Source organism: Anastrepha ludens, chromosome 5, assembly GCF_028408465.1.
Source record: "Anastrepha ludens isolate Willacy chromosome 5, idAnaLude1.1, whole genome shotgun sequence".
In the NCBI taxonomy this organism is placed as follows: domain Eukaryota; kingdom Metazoa; phylum Arthropoda; class Insecta; order Diptera; family Tephritidae; genus Anastrepha; species Anastrepha ludens.
Window position 1 is genome coordinate 86263321 of NC_071501.1, and position 27728 is coordinate 86291048.

General features: G+C 35.6%; 2 protein-coding genes across 3 annotated transcripts in view; one reads left to right on the forward strand and one right to left on the reverse strand.

Annotated features, from left to right (window-relative positions):
- The first annotated feature begins 309 nt into the window (after positions 1–309).
- On the forward strand, positions 310–3317 carry LOC128863136 (U2 small nuclear ribonucleoprotein auxiliary factor 35 kDa subunit-related protein 2). Of its 2 annotated transcripts, XM_054102099.1 has the most exons (7): positions 310–386; positions 451–548; positions 611–1334; positions 1452–1555; positions 1762–1906; positions 1966–2514; positions 2589–3317. In XM_054102099.1, the coding sequence occupies exons 1-7, from the start codon at positions 373–375 to the stop codon at positions 2662–2664; spliced, it is 1710 nt and encodes a 569-aa protein (XP_053958074.1). In that variant the 5' UTR covers positions 310–372; the 3' UTR covers positions 2665–3317. The 2 variants fall into 2 exon arrangements, with proteins under 2 accessions (XP_053958074.1, XP_053958076.1); XM_054102101.1 differs by lacking the exons at positions 1966–2514; positions 2589–3317 and having other exon boundaries at positions 1452–1595; positions 1762–1850.
- A 1740-nt stretch (positions 3318–5057) lies between these two features.
- Positions 5058–27728, reverse strand: part of LOC128863233 (uncharacterized) — a 30239-nt gene continuing 7568 nt past the window's right edge. The window contains exons 2-3 of the mRNA XM_054102284.1: positions 22799–22943; positions 5058–6205 (exon numbers count right to left, since the gene is read on the reverse strand). Coding sequence (XP_053958259.1) covers positions 5643–6205; positions 22799–22943 — 708 coding nt within the window. The 3' untranslated portion in view covers positions 5058–5642. The remainder of the gene's footprint in view (positions 6206–22798; positions 22944–27728) is intronic.

The following is a 27728-nucleotide window of genomic DNA, read 5'->3' on the forward strand; positions in this document are numbered from 1 at the left end:
TAGAGTTTTCGTGTATTCACAATGGATTTGTGTGAATTGCTGAAAACATATTCACAATGACCGAAATAACTAAACGTCGGCTAAGCAGACCTTCGCGGATATGAAACTCTCACTTCAAGCTATCAGACAGCTAACCCACTTTAAATTAGGGCCAATATTAACCAAGCAATAAGGAGACGGCATTAAGAAACATGACTAAATAACACAAATCTGCCGAAAATTTTGCCTTTCCTTTTTAATTCTTGTACTATTTGTTGCTGACTGCGACATCTGTGCGATGGATCATAGAATACATAATAAACAGCTGATTTTGGTTGGCAGCTGATTTTGGCTGGCAGCTGAACAAACAGCAAAACATTATTTTCCATAGAAATGTCGGGAAAAAGGTAAATATTATTTTCGTTTGAGCTAAATTTTATACTAAGTATTCCTTTACTTATTTCAACGCAGTACAACAAAACGGCCATGGCGGAAAGAGTTGAAAAAACAACAACGCAAGCGCAGACGTCGGAAAGAAGCTGTGGCGCGTGACCTGCGTTTGGAGGAAGGTAAGAACCAATAGGACATATATATGTATATATTTTTTTAACTTACAGTTCAAATTCCATAGAGGAAGCACATAATCTGAAAGATCCTGCATACCAACAGCTGCTACAGCAGCAAGTGCAGCTCGAAGAGGAACAGAAACGCGCAGCTGAGAAGCGTCATGCCGAAGAGGAGGAAATTTGGCTAAGGCGTGACCTGCTAGCACAACGTGAATTCCGCCTCAAGCAGCAACAACGCACAGCTTTAGAAGCCGCAGAAGTGGCCAAACGTATAAAGCAAGCAGAAGAGCTGGCGGCAAAGGAAGCTGAGCAACGACGGCGTCACGAAGAACATGAAAAGAGTAAAGCTGCCGCCGCAGCGGAATTTGAGCAAATGATGGAGTGTATGGAGAATTTTCTTAACAATGATGGTCCACCACCTGCGGAACTACGCCGAGTAGTAGAATCACGACCCAACCAAAATTTATGTATTCTGTATGAGCGTACGAATTGTTGCCGATATGGAGCGCCATGCGTTAACAATCATCGTCGGCCGCTGCTTTCGAACATAATTGTTGTGCGTCACTTCTTTATGCATCCGCTACTGGAAGTGGAGCAACATAAGGAATACGCGAATGCTGATGGGAGTTTAGAGTTAAGTGAACAAGATTTGCGCGAGGCGTATGAAGATTTTTTCGAAGATGTATTACCCGAATTGGAGGAGTTCGGATATATATTAAATTTTCGCGCTGTACGCAACGTGCTGCGTCACATGCGTGGACATGTTTTTGTCGAGTATGTGGATGAAAGGTGAGTGGGTCAATGGATGCAATATATTTTTTTATAGTGAGCCATGTAGACACTTTTTTAACAAAAAATTTGTTTACACCGCTTGCTTATTTTGCATTTCTAACTTTTTCTTTGCAGATCCGCCTTAAAAGCTTTCATAAAGCTACAAAGACGTTATTACGCCGGTAGACAATTAAATGTCGAGTTTTCATGCATTAAATCTTGGCGTAGCGCAATCTGTGGTATGTGAAGCCTTACCACTTATCACACCATACAATGATGGTATCCCTTTGTACAAAATTCCTACAAACCCAACAATGACACATTTCGCGTTTAACCAACCTTAAATGTAGCTGAATATTGTGCCACTTTTTATTTACCTCTAGCGCTTTAGCTGCCCCCTTTTCCTTAACATTGTAATAAATTTTTTATTTCGTTTTCGAAAAAGGTTTATCACTTGCACATAAATGTCCAAAGGGCGACAAATGCAATTACTTACATTTGTTCAAAAATCCAGGCAATAAATGCAGTATGCCCTTGGATGTTAACAGAACTCCAAGTACCAGGGCGCAAATGGTCACGCCTTTAATGAGGTTTGGCAAATGTGTATAAAAACTAAGGCAGTATAAAAATTTCTCATTTCAATTTGTAGTTGGAATACAGTGACAGCGAATGATGTCAAACAAAGCTCACGCAACTGGCGTTGGTCTGAGAGTCCGGAATTGGAAATACCGACAAGAAAAGTTGAGACTGAGAGGATGGAGAAACAAGTTAGCGACCATGATGACTGCAGTAAAAGTAAGCAGCTACAACAACAACATCAGCGCAATAAAATTAATAGTGATACCAAATTGGAAAATACCTCCTCGTCGCAATCGAAAGAATGCATGGCAGACGCAGATGCTAATACAAAATCAAAAGAGCGACAAAGAAGGCACAAACATGTGCTCGATAAGCCTCCCAAGAGACATAGACGAGAGCATTCACGCCATTCCGAGCGTGCTAAAAAGCGACAGGATCGCCACAGTGAAGTCGACTCAAGGAGTGGCAGCTCGCAAAGTTATAAAGATGGTAGCGGTAAACGCAGGCGTTCTACCACAAGCAGTGATGACAGCCAAAATTTTAAAGACAAGAGCAGGCATTCATCAATTGAAGAGAAGTTTAAGCACCGAAAACACCGTAAATCTAGTAGTCCAGATTGGTAATCATATGCTGTAGTGGGATATTTAATGAACGCAACTAATGAAGTTCTTCTTTTTTTTTTAATATGCATAGTTCCACGCCAAAAAAACATAAGCACAGGAGCATTAAAAGAAGCTCAAGCAACCATGAAAGTACGTCAAGCCGATAAATTTAAAACAATGGACAAACCAGCTCAAAGCGCCATATGCCAAATTATATGAATGTACAAAACTAAAAAAGGTTCAGGTGGTTCACTTGTGGTTCCATATTTAGTGATGAGATTACAGAATTAATTTTGAAAATAAAGGAATATTATTATTGCTATAGCAGCTTTCCCAGTTCTGCCACGATTGACGTGCAAGTCTATGAAGGTTATACACAGTTATAACAGTTAAGGTTATATACAGTTAGAACTTCCAAAACTCGATTTTTATTATTTTTTTTTTTCTTAATGTACAATTATTTTAAAATACACACAGAAAATTTAATATCATTCCGGTGAATATTTTCGAAGTTACACGCAAATTTGAAAAGGCGTTTCCTATCCTATGTAAAGTGCTTTTCAAACTTTAAACGCATTTTTCTCGAAATGGTGTTTTCAAAGTCGGTGACCAACATTACTCGAAAACGGCTAAACCTAAAATTGTTGGCGGTCCGCTGGTTGCTAGCAGGGAAAGAAAAATTGAAGAAAGATTTTTGGCTCAATATGAATGGATGATGGTACCTACAGATCTAAACGATCTAGTACAGAACGAGAGAGTTGTGCGTTCTGTTAAAGCGCAGCGCATAAGATGGATGGCTCATGCTACCCGTATGCCTACTGACTGCACTGTGAAGAAAGCCATGGCAAGAAAGCTAATAGGCTTAAAAACAAATGCAAACCGAGAAACCGATGGATAGGCGCAATGGAATACGATCTCAAGGATTTGGGAATACGTAACGACGAAGCAAAAGCTCAAACCCAACTGCTTTGGAGGAGCATTGGGAAGGAAGCTTTGATGCATCTCGTGTTGTAATGCTCTGAAAGAAGAAGAAATATCTGGTAGTGACCGAAAAGTTAAACATTTCTAAAAGAGAGGAACAGTAAATTATCCCCCCGATAATATTAAGCAAAAAAGACAGTGACAAAGTCGATCTACTTGCTTGCTGTTTGAGATTAATTAGGACTAAACGGAATTTATGTGATGGGACAGAATCAGAAAAATTCAGAGAAGAGATGTTGATAGTTATGTTTATCTAGGAACCAGCAGTTAACACCGATAGCAATGTCAACCTTAAAATCCAACATAGAATCTCTCTTTCCAACAAGTGCTACTTGAGACTAAGTAGGCAATTGAATGGATAACCAAATCTATTTATCTGTCTAAGCTAAATTATTTCCCAATACTTAAGTAGGTAGGTGAAATGGTTGAAGTACCAGTCTGGCACTCCTCAAGTAGCTCTAAAACGCCGTTTTGATACCATTATGAGACCTCCAACAGGCTGATATCTACAGCCAGCCAGAGCTGTTGATATAATGGAGAATATTGTTGGGATTTAGGTTGGCGCACTGCCCCGGGCTGTCGAAGAAAAGAGCGTACAGTGGCCTTAATCGTCTAGCTGCCAAAACCGGACATTTACAAAGAAAGAGCTCAATAGTCTCCTTCTCTGAAAGATCCCCATAGCATCTGCAATGGGGGTTAAATGGTAACTCTAGCTTTTCTGCGTGTGTACTGATTGTCCAGTGGCCGGTAAACACAGCTACGAGTTTGGAAATTGAATGGCGAGGAGTTCAAAGGACTTTCTGGGTCCCTGAAGAAATGGAGCTCCATCTTTTCTGCGCTTTCTTGAGAAATAATTTGTGCAATTCCCCTTTAACAACTGTCAGGGCGATGCCGATGACCGGGTAGGAGTTATCTGTCCCCTTCAACTCAGTCCTCTTCCTGGCAAGCTCATCAGCAATTTCATTTCCCTCTATGCCCCTATGTCCTAGAACCCAGATCAGAGATATATTACCTGCACACCCAAGAGATGTGATCTCATTCTTACAGGAGTTTACTAGTTTCGTTCTGCACCATTGTGTCAGGGCCTTGATTGCGGCTTGACTATCGGAGAAAATGTTACTATCTCCCTCGCTCCCGCGTTCCCTAAGCATTTTGCATGCTTCCAGGATCGCAAAGACTTCTGCTTGAAAAACACTGGCAGTTTAAAGGAGATAGATAAATTAGCTGATTTAAAGAAAACCTCTACTCCGACTCCCGATTCCACCTTGGAACCGTCAGTGAAGACAGAGGTGCAAGCTTCGGTGCAGATTTTCCCCTCGATCCAATCCTGCCTATTTGGAAAGATTGCCCTAGCACGACCCTCAAACTCTAGTTTGCGGATAGAGAGATCTGTTCGAGGCTCGGAGAAATACGGTGTTAACTGCGCGAAAATGGTACCATGTCCCTTGAGAGATTGCCTCCAGAGGCTAACGTCCAATACTTACTTTGCCATTTTCCACCAATAATAACTCAATGCCTTTATTTTATTAAAAATTTTATTGATTTTTTTAAGATTTTAATATTTTATTTTCGGCACTCGTTGTAGATAATTAGAAAAAATGGGATAAGTGCATTGCAAATAAAAATTCGATCAATTGAATTAATTTAGATAGAATAAATATTTTATAACAATAAAAAATTACGGCTTATTTAATATACTGGCAGTAGAGCACAAGCAGAGTATTCGAAAGAATGAAAGAAATCTGGGTTTATTGCTAGTGTTGTTGTAGCAGCATAAAATAATTCCCATATATTTTTGGGGAACGCTGCTAAAATCACAGTCCTTCGCCGAATATAAATCCGCGTCATACCGGCAACCGGTAGAACCGACTATGGTGGGGTGAATAATTTTCGCGTTTTAACTGCTGACAAATTTTAAGCTGATTTTCGTTTTACATTATATATTTTCAGGTTGCTACAAGAATGCACGCAGTAATAAATTCTAAAGTCTATTATTTGATTTTTTCCTTTGTTTACAAATAAAATTAAAAACAAAAAATTGTAAAAAATTAAGATAAAATAATAAAATTAATCAAAACACACACAGACAATGCGGCGACACAGCAACACAATGCAGCCGTCTCACGCGCTCATGATGGTCCAATCGTCCAGCTCCAGCAGCGTCTTATAGACGAATGCCTGGATTCGTGGCTGCCACGTAGCGCAGCAATTCATCGTTGTCCTCGCAAATGACGGGCTTCTCGTGATAGCAGGCAACATCGTGCCATGCAATGCCATCATTGTAGACATTATTCAACACCGACAAACATTGTTCCTTGGTCTGATTGATGTCGTATTCGGCGTTGTCGGGTTGTGGGCGCTTCTTGTGGCCAGTTTGCGACCATGGATTGTAGCCCCAGCCTTGTGGAATGCGGTTGGTGGCTTGGATCTTCTCGCGGGTTGCAGACCAGAACCAACCGTAAACGTTCTTGGGTTCCAAGTCGGGACGGTTTTCACAGCCAGCGAAATCGCAAATACGTCCGGCAGTCCAAATGTAAGGTACATCATTCTGTTGAATGACACGGAAGATCAGATTGTTCTTCTCTTGGGTCTCCAAAGCGACCAAGTCCATACAGTATTCACGGCACAAGTTACGGCCATCCAACCAATCGACCTTCTTGTTGGCAAGCGCTGGTACATGGGTGGACAGGAACATGTTGCGACCGCGGTATGAGAATTCCTTTGGACCTGTAAGTAAGCGAAGAAAAAGAAACAATGTTCAGTAAATATTAAGTCAGATTTTAATCTACGATTTTTATGCAGATGTTTTCTACGCTCTCACTACAGATAAACAGCAAAAACAAAAAACCTAAGGTAACATAGATTAGGTTAAGTTATGTTGGTAGTCCGTTTGTACGAACAACTCACTTAGATCTTACAGATCCATTATGATACCACTGTGCGACATGGGAACCTCATTTATTTTTCTTCGTCCGAACTATTTTGTGGCTGTAATCAAGCGCAGGTTTGCTCGCATTCTCACGCCAGACAGCTCCGTGAGAGAATTGGGAAAAATATTTACCTAGACGACCTGCTCTGATTTAAGCTCTAAACCTGAACAATTGCAAAGAAAGTGCTCAACTGTTTATTCCTTTTGCTCATCTCTACATTTTCTACAATATTAATGGGTGAAAACTCGTAGACTCAAGAAATGCCTGCCAAGTAGCCAACGACCGGTTCTACTTATACAAATCACGACCTTCGAGATATCCTCTCTTGAAAGACTAAGCAGTTTCTTTGTCTTTTTCTTATTTATTTGCGGTCACAGTAGCCTAGCTGTTACGCATATGTCTTCACCTCTCCATGTCTCCATGCGCTAATGACCTCTTTGGCAGTTTTTTTAATTATTAGTGACCATAGGTATCTCAACGGTACTTCTATCACTAAGCAGTTGAAGAGTAGTGTCTTTCCTGGCTAGTTTATCGACTTTATAATTTCCCTCAATATCTCTGTCCCCCGGAATCCAAATAAGGCTGATTCCTGAATAAGACACTAATATCATTTAGGGCTGCCCGGCATTCCTGTGCAATCTTTCATCTTAGTATAGCATCATTCATTGATTTAATGGACTCTTGGCGATCCAAGAATATAATTATCGTAGTTTTTTGTTACGGCATGCGTATTTAGATACTTAGCCACTTCTTTTATAGCTCGAGCTTTTGACGCTATAGTAGTCTGATAGTCGAACGGATAGTTTAAGTCCTCAAGTCCCCTTCGAAAATACTCCATAGCCAAGCTTATCGTCTAGCTTGAAACCATTTGTATAGAAATTTAATTACCCCCTTCTCCGTGGGCTTGGTGTCTGCCACTCTCTTCTTGACGGTATGCTCGTCTTGAAGAGTCTACCGAAGATGAGTCTATGAATTGATTGGTTGGTTGGTTAAGGTCGTGATTCATCCAGAATACAACGAGCGTTTCCGCACCATTTTGTTGCCACATCGTCATTATAAACTTGCTTAACGGTTATTTACAGCATAACTATATCCAGTCTGTGCGGTTTAAGAACCTTATTAGGCTGTTGACGTCTAAGCCAGACATGTGTTCGGGACTCTCAAACAGTAGTTTGCCCAGGGTTAACATTCTGTCCTTCTATAAGGCAGGGTTGTCACAGAGGAAATGGAAAATCGTTTCTTTTTTCTAAGGTTGCTTACAACTATAGCAGTGGAGTCTATGAATAGAATAGTATATTTCTTGTTTGTGACTATTCACAGTGTGCAAAATATAAGTAGAGCCGTGGCGAGGTCACCGGTCTTTTCATAGCGCCATACTTTTAAGGCTAAACGCCGTAAGGCTATATGCTTGCATGCAAATGCAACACTTATACTGTCACTCTTTGTTGTTATTGTGTTTTTCTTTTTTTCAAACAGCGCAATCCCTCAAGCCCTTTGCACCTAAGCTAGCCCAACATAAGTGCTAAAATATTGCGCCAACAACGGCGTCACGAGTAGCGTTCGTCTACTGGGTAGCTGTTGCGCAATTCACGCCGCGACACACCAACACCAACTACCTGGTATTAACATGTTTTCATTTAGTCGCTTCTTGGCTGCATGACGCCGCCACTGTGCAAGTTGTAGAGAAGAAATAGAAAATTTTTCCAACAATGATTCGATGTTGTGCTAAAGTGCATCGCAAATGGGTGTGTTGGCGCTAAGTAGGTGGCTTAGTACAAAAGTACATAATCCATATATTGTATAACACACATCATGCATACATACATACATACATATATGCATATGCCCTGGCGAATCTACCGGCTACGAAGTGAGACAACAACGCCAGCATTGGCGGCGTCTTAAATGCGGCAAAAAATGGGCAAGAAAATGTACAAATAGGTTTATTGTGTAAATATTTAAGTCGGCGGCAGTGAATTGCAGCAGCAGCCATAGGCGTATTTTGTAAAAACTTGTTTAAACAACAACACAACTTTTATGGAATTTTTTTCGCACGTGCATTTTTTTTATTTTTTATTTTCTTTGCGCTTATTTGGAACTCATATTCTCATCGCCCAGTTTGCACAGTTAACGATGCTGTTATGTGGATATTTGCGAAATTTTTCCCGTATCAAGTTTTAGCGAACAAGGGTGGAGTTCGGTGCACGCATGCGCCGCTTGTTGTTCGTATACAACTAGAAAGTGCAACACACGCAGGGATCGCCCGTTTTTTGTTTTTTGTTTTGGAGGCTTTCAATATTCCGTCTGCCAATGGCTGGCCTTAATTTGTTATGCTGATTTATTAATCTAGACATAACTACTATTTTTCAGTACCTTTTTTTCGCTGTAATATTTTTTTCCTGGCACATTTCTTACAATGGACTTAAGGCATTTTATTACTCCAAAACATGCAAAAGCAATAAAAATTGCATGACTTGAAGCAAGGTAAATATTTCATAACACTATAGGATATTATTAATTCAGAAGTGGAATACTAATACCGGAAATTTTTGCAAAAAGATGCGCTGTGCTCGGGTGCTTAATTCAGTTTCAGAAATAAAAATTGATTTGCTCTAAAATTTGTATTAGTTGGCGAAATTGTGAGCTAGCCAGGAAAAGTACTACTCTTCAACTGCTCAGTGATAGAAGTACCACTGAAATACCAGCAAATTAATAATCAAAAACAAAATTATCCAAGAAGCCTATAGGGTATGGAGAGATGTTAAAATTATTGAAACTTGATATGAAAATGGTCGATCGCAAAATTCGTGAATGTTTTGGTGGAAATAATCATCTGAATGAGTCGAAACTTCAAAATTTGGTGAAAAAATTTCACGAAACTGGTTCTGTCAAGGTTGGAAAAAGGACGGGAAGACCAAAAACTAAACGTTGTATTGAAGATATTACTGCTGTAGCGCAAAGAGTTGCTGAACAAGCTTCAACATCAATATTCAAGCTTTCAACAAATAGGAAAATTCAATTCATAAATCGACTGTTTGACAGATTTTTTCTGTGGATATGTTCATGGTGAACATTTAAATGTTTTCTTTTAAAACAACGTCTAGCTGTGTCTTTTCAAAGCAGAAGGGTAACAACTTTCTCTTGTTCAACCATAACTGCCATCGTTACATAGCTTATGGATGTCGATGCCAATAGGCGGCCAAGGCTGAGAATGAACTACAACGAAATACACCATGAGTTGCTTGTTGCTCTTTTAAAATGAAGCTTCGGACCAGGTGTGATAAGCTGTGCTGCGGCCAAAAGCCATACCGCTCTTATGACGTGGAAGCAAGAAACCCTTATCAAAAACAACAATTAACCAATATGCGGTAGCTTAAATATGTATATTGGAATTCGCCAAAACTATCCTTTTAATACATACTGACTAAAACAACCCTCGAACACGCTTTCTATTTCGACTTATATTTGGCGTCAACTGAGACGCGAACTTTGGTACATTAAGAGACAGTTCAGAATTTTATGGCAAATTTTGTAGTGCTATGTTTTTTCCGTTATACCCCTCTGTTATGCGTAACAGCTAAGTTACTAAGGTCGCAAATAATTAAGAAAAAGTCAAAGTACCGCTTAACCTCTCAAGAGAAGATATCCCGAAGGTCGTAGTAGAAACGGTCATTGGTTATTTGGCAGGCATTCCTTGAGACTAAGAGTTTTCTCCCATGAATACTGTAGAAGTTGTAGAGATGAGCAAAAGGAAGAAACAGTTGTGCACTTCCTTTGCAATTGTCCAGCTTTAGAGCTAAAATCAGAGCAGGTCGTCTAGGTAAATATTTTTCCCAATTCTCTCACGGAGCTGTCTGGCGTGAGAATGCGAGCAAAGCTGCGCTTCATAAGAGCCACAAAATGGTTCGATGAAGAAAAATAAAAGAGGTTTCCGTATCACACAATGGTGTCACAACGGAGCTGTAAGATATAAGTGAGTTGTTCATACAGACCGATTACCACCATAACCTAATCTAACCTAAGATGAAACTCCGACTTCTTTCTAAGCAGGCGCGAAAGACAAGTTTGTGTCTCGCTAACTTAAACGCGAACACAAAAGGTGGTTTGTTTAATTTCAAATTTATTCGTATAAACTCAATTTGTAACTAATTTGCTATCAAAAATATTTTTTTTACAACTAATTAGTTTTTTTTTTTGCCCCCCATTTACTTTTCCCGCGCATTGTTCATCACTGTAGCTCAGATAGTTCCATAGGTATCACTTTTAACCAACGCTAAATGAACTGCGCAAATTGCGGAAAACGTTAAAAAGTCAAATAAATTAAATGAAAGCAAATTCGAACTCCACTGCATACACTTGGCTTATTTATGTGGCCGTTGCCCTTTCGCGGTTCACTGACTTACTCGTACATTCACTTTCATACTTTTACTGCTGCAAATGATTTCTCATCACTAACATTGAAACGAATAGGAAATCCCATTCATTTTAATTTCACCTAAACGGAGGCAAATGTAACTTCTTTTGCTCAACAAAAAACTGATAAAAAATTCGTTGCTGAAGATTTGTGAGCAGGCTGGTGAAACTGGCATTAAACGAATGAGTTTACAAAAAAACAAAAATAAATTAAAAATAAATAAAAAAACTTTATACGCCTCTTAATGTGCGTAAAGCGGAAGTACTTGTTACCAGCAATTGAGTGTTCCATGACTTGTATTTCAAATAGGTACATTTGCGGAAGAGTAGAAAAAACAAGCTTACAGCAATCAAAAAAACGTTTAGCGCCTTGCACATTGCCTTGTCTCTGTTAATGCAACTTTCGTTTTCTTACGCTTAATTATCACAAATCTGGTAAGCAAATATCAATTATGCCCTATTCACATGTAGCCAACCCACCATTCGGGGGAATGAAGGGCGCATAAGAACTCGAGTTGCATGCAGTTGATTTACCTTCAAAGTTATTCGCACCCTGTAGCTGATTACTACTGACTTGCATAACTGACTGTTGTGGCTGGCTGATAGCATTAAATAGCTGTATAATTACCACATTAAGGACATATACACTGCTGATACATCTGCCGATAAAGCAACGTTTTTTTTTATATTTTATTTTTCCATAATTTTAAGCTTCTTGCTTGCTGATTTTTTCATTGCCTGCTGTTGCTGCGTTTATCTGCAATTATCTGCTCATACTGATCTCTGTTCATGTAGGTCAAGGCAATCGCAACTGAAGAATTTGTGCAAACCAGTTGAAAATGGTTGCTCAATAAAAAAAAATATTAAAAAAATACCAACATCTTCGCATACATCGATCGCCTCGGCACATCCATGCAAAGGCTTGTGCACAAAAGACTTAAGCAGCGAACTTGTTTGGATGCTAGAATATTTGTTAATTAAATAAAGGGAGACCCAGTGCCAAAGTAAACAACTTTTGGTTGATTTGTGTGCACGTACGTATATATGTATGTAAGCGTCATTATATACATGCATTTTAAAATTGAATTTTTATATATGTAAAGTGCATACGCGTAGCTGCAGAATATTTTTTGGTCTGCGCGAAATCACCGAACACAAATAAGAAAAAGTTAAGTTGTTTACGTGCGCTCCACGTAGTAATCCGCAGTTCGCCGTTTCTGATTCTTTTTCAATTTTAATTGCATTTTCATCTGTGTTCCGCTAAAGTCTTAACTTACGTTTCACCCATTGCAATTCTTCTGCTGCCTCTGCAGTAATTCTTTGCTGTGCCAATTTCAGTTACGTCTTTTTCGAAATTCTGCTTTTGCCGGCACATTGGCTGACTAGATTTTCAATTAATTTTCCAGTTTTCCGTTTTCAGATGCTTTTAGTCATAACTCTTCCGTAATGCAAAAAAAAAAACAAAAACGGAAAAACACAATACCCTCACAAAGCAACAAAAAGCAACGCAAACAGCATCACTGTAATACAGAAGAGCTGATCGCCTGTTGTATACTTAGCAATGATGCAAGGTGATGTTAGAGCGGCAGCAGCACTCACAAGCTGCCACTCAAGAGCTGCGCGCTGAGTTACCGTTCATCGCTATGCAGTCAATAGTAACAATGCAGGCGCGTTGCAACGCCTTTGAGAGGCATCATTGCTGCCAACTAGCAACTTTAGTAAATTGATGTTGCAACAGTTGTTACATAGCAGCGGGGAAAAACGTGAGCGCGCAGCATTTGGTAAGTACTTAACATTTTATTTATTTGTTTATTATTATTTTTTTGTTTTTATTCCTCCGACTTATGCTTCCTCAATTGACCCAAAAAGTGTTTTTACTTGAAAAATGGAAAATCAATTTTTAATGCTAGTGTCTGGCAGTAAAGGGCAGCTACAAACGAAGTGAATTGGGCAATGTGTAAAGTTGGATAATGCAATACAATGCAATGGCAATAACAATAACAATGCAATGGCAATAACAATAACAATAAGCAGTACTTAAGTCTATTTCTGTGTATGCATAGCTTTTTAAAATGGTCATTGATACTATGGAGTAGGCATACGCCTTTAACGAGCAATAATAAAATCAAAAAAACCCAAAAAAAAAAAAAACATAAAAATTATATGGACGAAAAATAGTAAAATACCTGGTCGAGCTGAGTTACCAATTTTAAGCACAGCAATTAATTCAAACTACAAAAAATAAAAAACGCCTGAAATGCAGCAAATAAATTCATAGGCTAATAAAAACTCAATTTTAGAAGTAAAAATTTATTTGCTTAAAGGTATATTTTTTTGTTGGCTAAAGGAAACTGGATTTTTTTAGCTGAAGGAACAGATTTGAGTCCGCAGTGTAGGCCCAGCAGACAAGAAAGGCAAGCAATGGACTAGTGGACATATAAAATGCGTTTATACCAAACAAACGCTGGGTTGATGAGGTCACAGCCGACTATGGAAAATGAGAATCGCAAACTCGAAGGGCGTAGTAGAGGACCGAGTGGAGTGAAGAACCGTAGTTGTGAAAGCAATGGTCTGCACAAGCCCGTAGTGCTATTGATGGTGACGATGATACGAATAGAACCAGAGGCGGATGTTGTCGAAAGCTTCGCTTCCAGGACAGGCGATTCTGAGTTACCGGAGCGATCCGGATTTCATGATACTTTAACAGCCTTCAAGCGCATACAGGAAATGATTTTTTCCTACAATAAAAGTGACTTTTAAACAGGCCAATTATAGAGAGTTTCAAAAATACAAAAAAACTGGCGACTACATCTAGAGTTAATTTGATCTAGCAAGAATATTGGCCAAGATCTTTTTCGCAAAATTCGCACAAATTTGAGCTGATAGATTTTCAATTCCGGTGAGCAGCGGAGAGTGGACTAATTTGGCTTACTTTGAGTCAGTGATGATGTCTAAGATTTAAAAATTCTACTAAGTCACCGAAAAAATGTACTTTTTCAAGCCGAATTGTACTTTTGGCTGTGTACTCGTACAATAGAAACTCAAGTCAACAAAAATTTGAATTAAACACAAAATGTAAAAAACACAAAATACAAAACTAGGTTTACCCAACCAGCTAATTTCCATCAGAATCATCATAAAGTAAATTATATTTGACATTAAAATCGAAACAGTTGGCTCTGTTGGCAGATGTCTATTCCTAATTAGATTCTTTAATGGAACCATTTGTGAAACAATATGAGGACTCGCGCCACAAATAGAAGGAGGAACTCAGCCAGACACATAAAGCCAAGAGCTAAAGATCAACCATACAATAGTTTTAAACCATTTGTGCAAAAATGTTATGCGAAAATAATGGATTTCTTTATCCCCAAACTGGCATATTGCGAGCCTATTTTTACATCTTCTTATGAGTTTTATATTATTTATGGTAACTATACGCTCAACATATACCGATAAATGGAGCTGTTCGAAGAGGAGCATACAGGCGGAAAACTCTCTGATTTCTATACACTTGGGCATGGCTAGAATCGATTCCTCTGTTGGTTAGTGCAAGCAGCTCGCAACCTGCGGCTTCGGATAGAATTCCCTAACTAGCTTCTTGATAACAGTCATAAAGTGAACTAATGTAAGAAGACAACAGCCAAATGATTGTAAAGTACGCGTGGGCAGCTTGACTGCCATCACTTTTCTGTTTTCGTAAATCAGGTTGCGTCGGGCTGGTGGCCCAACCGGAAATATTAATACATTCTAAAAACGGAAATTCTGCCCTATTTACCGACTAGGAGCGATATAATAAGCATTCTAATGTTTTTCTTAAATATTTTTTTTTTTATATTTTCAATTTAGAGTGTAAGCTATTGGAAATTGACTGGGAAATTGATATTCATCTAACTCAAATCAAATCATACTGAGAAAACTTTTGAATGCTGTTAAGATTGTAACAAAACTCGATAAATTGTATTTTTGAATTTTTTTAAATTAATTTCTCTGAAAATTTACGATTGTAAAAATAGCATAACTGCCTTGAAATAAAACACTTAAGGCTGGTCTTTTTACGCTACTCTTGCCAAAGCATTATTCCACTTGCATAGGGCATTAGCTTTGTTAAATTTCTACATCCTATGGCATCAATCACAAAATATGTATGTATGTATGCTAATAACTGAACACAGAATGCTCCGATTTGCACAAAGTTTCTTATATGTGGAAGCTAATCCCTGCCGAAAGACATGAAAGTCATAAACTTACAAGGGAGGCCTGTCTATAGGCAAAAATGTGTTAAAAATTCAAAAACACAGGTTTCAAACTGCAGCAAATAAAAAATGACTCAACCGATGGGAATTCCGTTTTTTGTTACAAAACTTAGAAATATTTACTATTATTCTGCATTAATCAAATTTATCATAATTGATCGCATTACTATTGATATTAAAAAAGCAAATCTTTCAAAAAATTGCTATTTATGTGTATGCTCGTTGCGTGTTAAACTCCAAGCAGATCCTTCTGTCATTAAGCAGAAGAGACTGTAGGCAACTGGTTGGATTGATGACAGGCCACTTTCTATTGGCGAAACACATGGAAAAGGTGGGCATCTCAGACAGTGCACTTTGCCCAGCAAGTGGAGAGGAGGATGAGACGGCGGACAACTTTCTGTGCATCTGTCCGGCCTTCTTTGGCGCTGATGAGTTAAAAAGTGATCACCTTGACTCCTGGCTCCACAAGATCTACTCAAATTTCTTTGAAGGTCGGGTAGACTTAACGAAAATTAAAAAGGGAACCCGAGTGCAGTACAATGGACTTAATGTTGTCTGAGTGCTGCACTTCTTAGGTTGTGCCGAAATCAAAAATTCCAAGCAATAAGCAAGTAAAGCAAAACTGCTCTCTGATATCTATATCTTCTAATTTCCCTGTGTATAAAATATTTTAAATTAAAATGGAAACAAAATGTTTAATTAAAATATAAAAAAATATTTAAATTAAAATGTAAAAAATGTTTAATGAAAATATTTTTAACTAAGATATAAAAAAAAGAAAATTTAATTAAAGAATTTCAAATTAAAATATAAAAAAAATATTCAAATTAAAATATAAAAAAATTATTAAAACTAAAATATTTTAGATTAAAATGTAAAAAAAAATATTTAATTAAAATATAGAAAAAAATATTTAAATTAAAATATAAAAAAAAATTTAAATTAAAATATTTGAAAGTTGAAATGGTTTGAAAGTTGAAAAAATTAAAACATATATATGGCTGTATTTTTTCTGCTTTTAGAAACTTAGAAGCCACATTTAATGTTTTCTTAGAGCTTGGAAGCAAAAAGTTTATATGCTATAAATTTTTGAGCAAACAAATTACCATTTACTAGCAGCCAAGGTCAAGTCTAAAAGTTTTTAATGAAATATTTAAGCTACTAATCGATCAAAGTAGCACCATAAGGAGACATATTAATAAAAATTTTAAATTAAAGTATTTTAATTTGAATATTTTTTTTCATATAATTCAAAAATATAATATATAATTTTAAAATATAAAAATTAAAATTGTAAAAAATGTAATTCAAAATATTTTAATTAAAAGTTTTGTTATATTTTAATTTGAATATTTTTTTTTTATTTTAAATTTAAATTATAAAATATTTAATTCAAAATATTTTAATTAAAACTTTTGTTATATTTTAATGTGAATATTTTCTTTATATTTTAAATTAAAATTATAAAAAAATTTAATTCAAAATTTTTGAATTATAATTTTTCTCATATTTTATTATTTTATTAATTTAAATTAAAATATAAAAAAGAAATATTCAAATTAAAATAAGAGAAAAATTTTAATTAAAATATTTTGAATTAAATTTTGATATTTTAAAATTTCAAACTAAAATATAGAAAAAATTCAAATTCAAATGTAAAAAACCCATATATTTCAATATTTCGAAGCACCCTTTATTAACACAGAAACGCCTCTCCAACCTCTACTTAATTATGAACTTTTACGCTACTCCATCTCTCCATCACCTAGCAATTGCATGAAAAAAGTGTATAACTGTCGATTACGCCTAACATTGTTGCACAATGTGATGCAAAAAATACCTAAAAAAAGAAAAGCCAATAGCAATAAAATTCATTTTTTTTTTCTTTTTTTGTCGATTTTCATTAGAATTGCATCTGTCTATTCAAGTTGTTGCATTGTAGCAAGCACACATCCGGAATGTTGGTTGCATTTGACTGCTGGCGACGTAGTTGTTTCATCAGTCGACTGAATGGCCGAAAATTGAGCAGAGCCGTGGGCTGGCAATCTCTCAGCTCGAGATTTTTGTTTGCTATTTACTGCTTGTAATTTCCACTGCCTCTTTTTTCTACGCAATGATCAAAGAATCGCTCACACATACATACACATATACACACATATCACATAAGCAAAAATTGTTTAACGAAAAATTTAGAGTAGCTAGAGTGGAAGTTGCTTAAGCTTTTGATCCTATAACTTGCATAATTCTGTCTAAAGTTAAAGTGAAACTAAATTGAAAGTTATGCGCTTCTTCACTGCACTCGTAAGTTTCGAGCAATTAAACCGCCTTTCGAAATACCAGCTCACTCGCTTTAATCATCAGTTTGCATTTCTCATTAAATTATTTCTAATTATTTCTCTGTGCCGCAGCTTCTTAATTCCATTTCATGCTGTTTTAATTTTAATTATCAATTTAAAAACAATCGCATTTGAAAATCTTCCACATTGCACACACACACACACATACACACAACGATTTATGCAAGCAGTCAATTTCGTGTGCGACGGCGAGTTAATTAAAAATTCAATTTTAATACAAAAAAAATTCTATTTTAATTCCCCCAGAAACTTTGCGACGTCAGCATGTCTCATAATGCTAATTTGAAGCGATAAAATAAATATTGAAAAGTACATAAAACAAAAAAAACAAACACACCCATAGATTTGCCGGCTGCGCTAATGAATGTTGAGACGAGAATCCGCTTGGCGATTAAAGCGAAACTCACATGGCTGCGCACAAGGCGGATGTGGGACACCTTTCGTGTTAGATAATAGAAAATTAGAAATTAGCATACCACTTGATAGAAAAGCATTGTTCATTTTAATCGAAATCTTCTCTTTCTTTCTTATTTATAATTGCAAATTGGCTTAAGTATGAAATTATGTGCGCAGGCAAAACAAAAACTAAAAGTAAAACTAAACTAAAAATACACAAGTTCCAGAAAAACTGGCTTGAAATATTTCGGCAAGTAAACTAGTAAAACTGCAGGATTTAAGTAATTTTTCATTCCCTCGTTCTTACCGTTTTCACCGTTAGTTTGGCGCCCCTGCTTTCCAGCATTTTGTGCCAATCGTTTGAAATACTTTTATTTTTATACTAGAAAAACACGCTTGAAACTTTCTTTTTTTTTTTAATATTTCGCTTTTTATCGAATTTTGTCAGTTTATTGCAGTTCTAGGAGCAAAAAATACTATTTACGACAGTAGAGAACCGGTTGAATACTCTTTGACTTTAATACTTTTTTATTTTAATAGTAAAATATTTGCTTTAATCAGTTATGTTGATATTTCTGACCAAAAACCGGCTCGAATTAAATAAATTAATAATTGAAAAAGTGATTTCCTATACACAAACAAATCAAAATTTGTATATTTGTCAACAAAATTTGTATTTGTTGTCCTGTAAGAAACAAATAAATTTCTATTGCGTAGACTAATCACGCGAAGTCTAAAGAGAACAGTCGGTTCCCACGACAGTCGGTTCTACGTAACCGGAACGACGCGGATTTATATCCGACCAAGGAGTGTCACTTCAGCAGCATGTTTATGCTACTACAACAACAACAACAGAACAGTCTTCACCTCGCTTGGATCGCAAATCATAAGGACCTTGAGAGAAACGGTAGGGTGGATGAACTTGCAAGGTAATGCCAAAGCATACAGATTATATCTGGAAAATAGCGCCATGCTGTGCTCTATGGCATTTGAAGCATTTGAAACTTGCTTCTTAGAAAATTTGCATACTTTGCATGATTGATTAAAGATTTCACAAAGACATGGTTTATGGATCTTCAGGCAAGCAAAGCCAATGGAAGCTCTGTGAAAGTCGGGCTAGGCCTACCATTAGAAACGCCCTAATAAGGCATTACCTAGTAGAAGCACATGTGAAAAGACAATTGACGATACTACTGTAGGATATAGTGATAAAGGAGGAGTAACAATTTCTTTCCTCACTGTGGGCTCTGTAGCCGCGTGTTACCATTCCCTGCTGGTTTAATTCAAGTAGCGAACATTGATGTAAAAATCATCTGATGGAGCTCATCAGAGACAATGAATGGTTAAAGAAGAAAGGCTGAAATTGTGGTAACCATGGCATATTTTTTTCCTTGTTTACTCCACTTGGCAGCATAGGGCCTCAACAAGACTCAGTATTGCGTTGGTTTCGTTAATTTATTTTGTTTTCTGGCAGGGTAGGTGATTAGCCTGCCGTGGCATAGAGGTATAAGCCTCTGTTTTTGATATAAAAGTGCTACATTTTATTTTATTTTAATTTAATTTTATATATTTAATTTAACTTTATATTACCTAATTTTGTTTTTTGCCTTAGTTAATTTAGTTTACTACATTTTTATGTTTTTATTTTTAAGTTATTTTATTTTACATAATATAATTGTTGTATTAAATTTTACTTTATTTTATTAAATTTTTGTTTTTTATTTACTTTTTTATTGAAATAGTAATATTTTAATTAAATTTCATTTCATTCGGTTTAGTTTTATTTTTTCTTATATTTAATGTTCTTTTTCATGTTTTATAGTTTATTTTATTTTATCTTTATATACATATACATATATACAATACATATATATTTCAATTCACATCATTATATTACTTCTTTTTTATTTTGCTTCATATTAATATATTTCGAATAAATTTAATTTTCTTTTTACTTTATCTTTTCTTATATTCTTATATTAACTTTTTTATTTTATTTAATGTTACTTTAAGTATATTTCATTTCATTTTCTTCAACTTCGTTTTTATGTTTTTGTTATTATTTTATTTTAATAAAATTTTATTTAATTCAGTTTGATTTTATTTATTTATTTTGATTTAATATACTTTTTAATTTTTATTTATTTATTTTTTTATATTTTATATTGTTTTATCTTTAATATGTTTTGTTTCAATTCATATTACATATTTTATTTTACTTCTTTTTTGCGTTATTTATTAGTTTTTAGTTTGTATTTTAATTAAATGTTATCTCATTTTGTTTGATTTTACTTTTTTTTGCATTTTATTTTATTTTAATTTGGTTTTATTTCATTTCATTTAAATTTAGTTCATTTTTCTATTCTTTTATTTTATTTTATATTTTTTTAAATTCCATTTCATTTCCTCTTAGTTGGTTGGTTGGTTTAAGGGTGACCCCGCATCGGAGTGCCACATAGACCGCAAGTTGGGTCCGTTGTGTTGCCCTAGAGCTCATTATGTTATATGATTTCCCCACCTAACCGAGATTTTTATTGAAGATTTTGGTCAAAGGTATTAATTCGTTTCAAGAATTTGATGAGAGATTCGATTTTCAGGTTCGAGAGTACTGAAAGATTGTCAATTGTTGGAGAGCCTAGAAGAGCGAGTCGACTTCTGGCTAGACCGGGACAACTGCACAGCAAATGCCTGCTCGATACTTCCTCATCTTCGTCCTCGCAGTATCTGCACAGGTCGTTTTGAGGAACCCCGAGCCGAGGTGCGTGAGTGCCCAAAAGGCAGTGGCCGGTGATGAGAGATATTATATGGCTTAGTTCGTGTTTCGAAAGACTTATAAGGGTTTTTGTCTGTTTCAGATTGTAGGATGGCCAGATTTGTCTGGTCGTAACGCAAGTAGTTTCCACTCGCCACCTCCGATCAGCAATGCTGTGAAATTCTCGATCAATGCGCAATTTACATGTTGAGAGCGCAATGTGGATTGTGGGTAAGTTACTAACATTTGATTGCGCAGCTCCAGCTCTTGCGAGCTCATCAGCTTTGCAGTTACCTTGGAATCCACTGTGAACCGGTATCCAGATAACTTGGACAGAATTCTGAACACTTAACATTTCCTCTTACTTTTCTCTTATATCATTTATCTTTTTAGTATTAATTTTCTATAATTTAATTTATTTTTATTTTGTTTAAGTTTTTATATTTCATTCTACTTCATTTCATTCCTTTCATTTTAGTATTATTTCAGTTACCTTTTCTCCATTTCATTTGTTTTCATTTTATTTTTATTTTTTTTCTTATGATTTATTTTATTTAAATTTATTTATTTTTATCTCATTTCATTTTATTTTATTTTTGGTTCATTTTATTATATTTTATTTTATTTTATTTTATTTTATTTTACTTATTTTTCATGCTATTTATTTGCTTTAATTATTTAATTCAGCTCGAATTTATTTTCTTTAATTTAACTTTGTTGCTTTCTAACGCCAAATAACGGAAAATGTCCGATAATTTTGAAAGTATGCACTCTACACTCTTTCCTTTGCATTCCTCTCCCACTCTCTCTCTCTCCCTCTCTCTTTCTCCTACTTTCCACTACAACTATGCAAGCAACGACCTTCAATAAAAAGACATTAACAAAGCATTGTGGTTTTCATGTTCAAGTGCCCGCAGCGGTTCAAAATAGTTGAGAGGCACGAGAATGTGTAAATATTATATTTGAAACATTTCTTCATATGTATGTAAGTACAAACATACATACGAGTAGTACGTACATATGTAAAACTTTACGACGAAATGGTGTTAAACAATTTCTTGATTAAAAGTAGATAAAAATAGCGCTGACGCTTTTGTTATGCGCCTCAAATGTATGTGTATATATACATACATACATACATTTGTAGAGTGTAAAAGGAGAAACGTGAAGAAAAATTGTTAATTTTGCCAAAAGCCGAATCAATTACAATTTTCCACTTATTAAAAATGCAAAGCTCGTGGTTGCCTGCCACATCGCGCTGACTGGCCCGTAACCAATAAGAGGTGGCACGTACATTGTTGAGGTATAAACATTTGCATGTACACAAGTATGTGTGAGTGTGTGAATTAAGTATGTGTGCCTAAATAGTTACACGTTTGAACACAATTTTATTGTTGTTAGGGTAACTTGAAAAAAAAAACACAAAAACTGGCAGTTGGCTTTAAATGGGCACCAGGTAAATAGTAGCCAAACATGCAATCAGCTGAAGTTCATAAATGTTAAGGGGCCTACACCAACTACAACAACAAAATACTTTTACACCCATTCGGCTTGCAGCATCGAACTGCACACTTTTGCTGCACTGCAAACTTTTTCAAATAGGGGTGGATGTTTTTTTTTTTTTGTTTTTTGCCAATTTATTATTTCTTTTATTTTCATTTAAATGAATTTGTTTGTATTTCCCTTTTCTAATTCAACTGGACTTACTTTGAAAATGCACTCACGCACGCTTACACTTTTACTATGCCATTTATGGTTGGCGTTCGCTTGTGTCACGTCGATCTGTGTGTTGGCGCTGGTAAGGCGAGGAAATGAATTCGCATGACCCATTTTCCTTCGTTTCGCTTTATATAAGTGTACGACAGTTCGGCTTGTTAGTCACTTAACGTGCGCCCATAAATGCAAAATATTTATGTTACCACTAACCAAGTAACTGCCCAAGTGGCACAATTAGTTAGGCAGGCACATGCGTGCAGCAAGTACTGGAGGGGTTTGTTGCGAGTGTTGCAACATTTTTATTTGCATTTTTTATGTTGTCTATATGCATATGAAAGTGAGTGTTCTGAGCTAATTGTAAATATTTTTTTAAATATTTAATATTGACTATTTGATTTTCCTCATTCTGCTCTTTATTCATTTTTTTTCTTGTCGACTAAGCTCTTTTCTCATGTCTCACACTTTAGATTAATTAATTCAAGAATTTCGGTTTCACTTACGTCTGGCACATTTCGCCGGCACTGGCAGTGACAAGAATCTGCCAGGCTTCGTTGATGTGGTTGTGGTGGCTCTGGCCTGTGAGATGGCGGGTTCAGCGTACGCCACTGCTATGCAGACAGCAGCTATCACTAATGTGATTTTCATCTGAAAACAAGAAAAGAATTTAAAAATTTGATTAGTTTATTTATCATTATTTCAATCTGATACAGTTTAAATAACACAAAATTTAAATATGTAAATATATGGCATGGCGTACAGTTTAATGGAGCCTCCGACAGCTGATTTTTTATGAGCAGCTTTTTCAAGGTGGAAATCCACTCGGAGGTTTGCCATTGTTAACCGAGTGGTGATCGCTATTAAAAAAACTTTCTATCAATTGCGTCAAACCAGAAATAGCCATCCAACCAAAATAGTATTCCGAATTCATATGACGAGTAATTGCAACAATATTTTCATCGATTTTTAGTGTCAAATAAACTGATATATCAACAAGAACAATCAAACAAACATAACATAGACTTTAACCCACTTGTTTAAAACCTTCGGTTGGGCACACGGGTGTGGCCTTTTTTCACCCTGTTCGAGGATCCTTTTTAAAAGGTTAAATTTCATTTAATTTAAATTTATTTTTTCTTATATTTTATATTTATAAAGCGATAGAAAATTAAATTTTACAAAACTACTAAATTCACGTCCAGAATCGAAAAAGTCTGGCCAAACATTTCTGGTATCGAGTTGAGCACCGAATAAATATACTAAAAAGAGGTTGTCTGTAAAGTCGGTTTACTGACGATAGTTTAACGTGACGACGTCATAAGAAAATATTGATGAAATGGTTGCAATTTTCAAAACAAAATTTTAATTTTATTTGTTTGATAGATATTTTGTATGGATATAGAGGAGGAGGTAAATGGAATTGAAATGGAATAGGTCAAGTTACATTTACACAAACGTGAAAAATGACGAAACATTTATCAAATTCATGAAAGATATCTTCAATTTCGATTGTGCATCAGACGTTAATAAGTCAACAACACTAAGAGGCACCATCATCGATTTGCCTTTTTCAAGACACTTTACACTCGAAACACTCCCTTTCATTTCCTACTTTTTCTATCATCGTCCTATTCTCAACAGAGAAATGGTTCATTACCATGCACACAGGAAGAAGGCATATGCAAATACAAGCATATGAATTTATATACCTACATATGCGCATATAAATACATATAAATACATATACATACATATATATGATCACTCAAGTAGGACAGAGCCAGATGTCAAACGTTGCCGAACGCGGGGGCCGATTGTGCTCTTTGTCGTTCGTTCCGCGCTCTCGCTTGCAGTTCAAGCACATTAGCTTACATTTGCTTGCGTACGGAATAGATTCGTATATTTGATATGCCCATATGACTTGTTTGCACCTTTACATATAGATTTGTTCTTTTTGAAAATTGCGCGAAATTGTATATGTATATGCATGTTTATATACATATATTAGTATACAACATATCTTATAAGGTATATGGTAAATATTATATTACCATACATTTTTTCCTTCATATATTATATAATAAAAAAATTAATAATAATAACGTTAAAACAACAGGTATTATTAACAAACTTGGTTTTGTTTTAAATTCTTCAAGTAAATCAAATTACTAATAATCAATAAGAAGGCATATGCAAATACAAATACGTGAGTTTATATATGTACATATGCGCATATACATACATATATACGCTCACTTAAGTAGGAGAGAGCAAGATGTCGAACGTTGCCGTTCGTTTGCTTTGTTCGTTCCGCACTTTCGCTTGCAGTTCATTCAAGGTAACGGCAATGAACAAGGTAACGACAAATGAGCAAGGTAACACTAATGAGCAAGGTAACGACACATGTTTTCGTGCGTGCAGCCGGCTAAATCGAATTATAAGACGTCATCACGTCAAAAAATATCGATAACGTACGAATGTCAAAAAAAATTTATTGAAATGGAGAAAAATTTAATTTCCAATTTGTAAATAATTATTTTACAACAACATCTATATCAGCATTAACATTGTGTACCTCCTACATTCTGAGTAAGCACACAATGCCGAAAACAAATCTTCCTCGCTCACAGTGGGAAAAAACCTCTTTAAGTATAAGTACTATGCTTTTCCTTGACCTCACGCACCACCTATCACACACCACCCTCTCTCTTTATTACGCTCTCGTATTAGTATTCTCAGATATCTAAACAGTTAACCATGCATTCACGCATGTAACCGAATTAACAGTATGTAGAATGTCTTTAATACCTTCTGTTATTATTTAATGTAAACGCCTCTCTCAACGAACACATTTCGTGGTCTAAGTGGCATCGTTGCTCCTACTATGTGCGATGCCGCTGCCAAACTTAATGCAAGCCTGAAATGTAAGCTTGGATTCTTGTAATATTTAAACAGCAACAAATTTTGTAACAGAAAACAAATGCAGAGTGTTGTTATTTTGCGACTCCATAGGCACATTTCCACATAGAATGGGAAAAGTCATTAAAACTGAAGTTGCATATGAAATTTAATAGAGTGACAGAAATTTAAGTGCGGATTTCTGCTCCGCCTTTTTTCAATTTATGTTATACGTTTATATTTTTACGAGAAACTAAGGCTGATTTATTCTAGCGAAATGCTGACGAATAACTAACAGCAGAAAATAGAGAGTATTTCGAATATTTATAAGGGCTTGTGGGTACAAATATCAAGCAGAAATATCAAATATTATTAGCCATATGCATATTTATAGAGCTTCTCGGCAAAGTTTTCCTACCACTTTTATTGACGGCATTTCGGAACATTTAACCCATAAGGCAAGCAAAAACCCACCAAGAAGCATTCAGTTCGATGTAAGTTACCGGAATAACCCGAATTGTTAATCGGCCAGGCACAGTCACTTCAGCAGCATTGCTCAAAAATGTATGTGGATTGTTTTATGTTGTCACAACAACCACAACTCACCCAGTGACTTGAAATATTTTAATTTTTTTTAAATCCATTTAAGTTATGCATCAATTAGTTGTTAAGAAGAAATGTGTATCTCCAAGGTATTGTGAAACTAATTTTATTAAATAAGCTTTACTTAATTCATATTGTTATTATTCGACGCGTGGCATTGATAATTAGGCGCTGGTCGCCAGCTATTTCTCACTTGTGCATAAATCTGTTTTGTCTGTCATTAGTAACAACGTATTTCTATAAAAAATTAAATAAAGTAAAAAATATTTTTTTTGGAAAATTAACTGCCATTGCCTACATATTTAGACATACAATTAGCATAAATTTTGTGCTATCTAACTTCAGCCACTTAATTTGCAATTATTTTAAATCAAATATTCACCGAATAATAGAAAAGCCAGCAAAAGTAGTTGAAAGCAAATAAATCAAAGCAGCTGAGCAGAAGGTCAGAAAAGAGAGAGAAAGAGTTGAACACGCAATTCACACAATTGAACTCTTAATGTGCCGTTGTTTGCAATGACAATAACCACAAATGGGTGTGTGCGTATGATGGCAACAACAAAGAGTGGGGACTTTTGCCGCTAGTGTGCGATAATCGAGCGCAATTCAATTCACGCACACACACCACACTTATGCAAGCTCATTGGATGGCACTTCAATTGCATGGCATTATTGTTATTGGCACTGCTGCTGCTACTGCGGCTACTACTCACTCACTTTCAGCAGTAATAGATCTTAATGAGCGCTGATCATATGTTTGACATAAATTTTTGATTTCGGTTTGGTTCACCACCACGCCAACTGCAACACTAACAACAACAGCAATACAAAAGCATTGATTATTATATGAAATATGGTATGTTACTTGTATGTAACGATTATCACTTGGTGATCATCACTTGGTAAGCGTACATACAGACATGAGATGCGCACTGCTGGCAGCTATGCGTGCACAAATCTCTGTGGGTAAGTAGGTATGTTATGCTTCTGTCACTACTGCTGCCCTGCTGTAATATGTGGTATTTTTGTGTGTGTGTGTGTGTGTGTGCGTTGTGATGTGTTTTTATGTCAAGGATGTTCATACAACCGGTTGAGCACCGAGACTTGCATATAAAGAGATCCATCCAATAAATACTAAGTGGGGGAAAAAGCAAGCCGTACATCAATAAATATGCATATACACATTGACACACTCATAAAACATTTGCGGCAATGTACCAAGTATGTGTGTATGTATACGTACTTGTACAGTATTATGAACAATGAGTTGTGCGTGTGTGCGTGCCTTTTTTCAATTTTTATTATTATTGATTCGTCATTGTGTTGTGCAAAAGATGCGTGTTTAATTTTAATATTTTTTTCGTTTGGTTTTTATTTGAACAGTAAAAAGTGGCAATAAATAATTCAGAGCACACTCAAAGCTCATTATTGCGTTTTGGTAGTTTAATTGTTTGTTGACTTTGATTTGGAGGCGTTGTAGCAATTTTTTTTTTAATTTTTATTTTTTATTTTAGTTTTTTAGTTTATTTTTATTTTTTATGTTTGCCGCGCATATATGTACCTGCATATCTTGGTATAAGCTGTGTGAATGTATTTATTTGTGAAAATAATTTAATTTTCATTAAATTATAATTCATGACAAAGCTGCTGGATTTATTTGGACGTAACATCTGTGCACTTATTAGGCATATTTTTAAGCTAACTTAATATTTTTTAATACTATCATTCGTATGTGAAAAAAGAATTCAGACAAATTTTGATTTAATTGCCACCACTTCCTGCAGTCAAAAGACTTAAGTCACAAACTTGAAATTTGCAAATTCAAAAACCATTTACAATATTAAATTCCTCTAATTGCTCTTAATTGAAATAAAAATTACGGTTTTTCTAAACTATGCCACAAAAATGTATTCAGAATCTGGAAATTTAAAC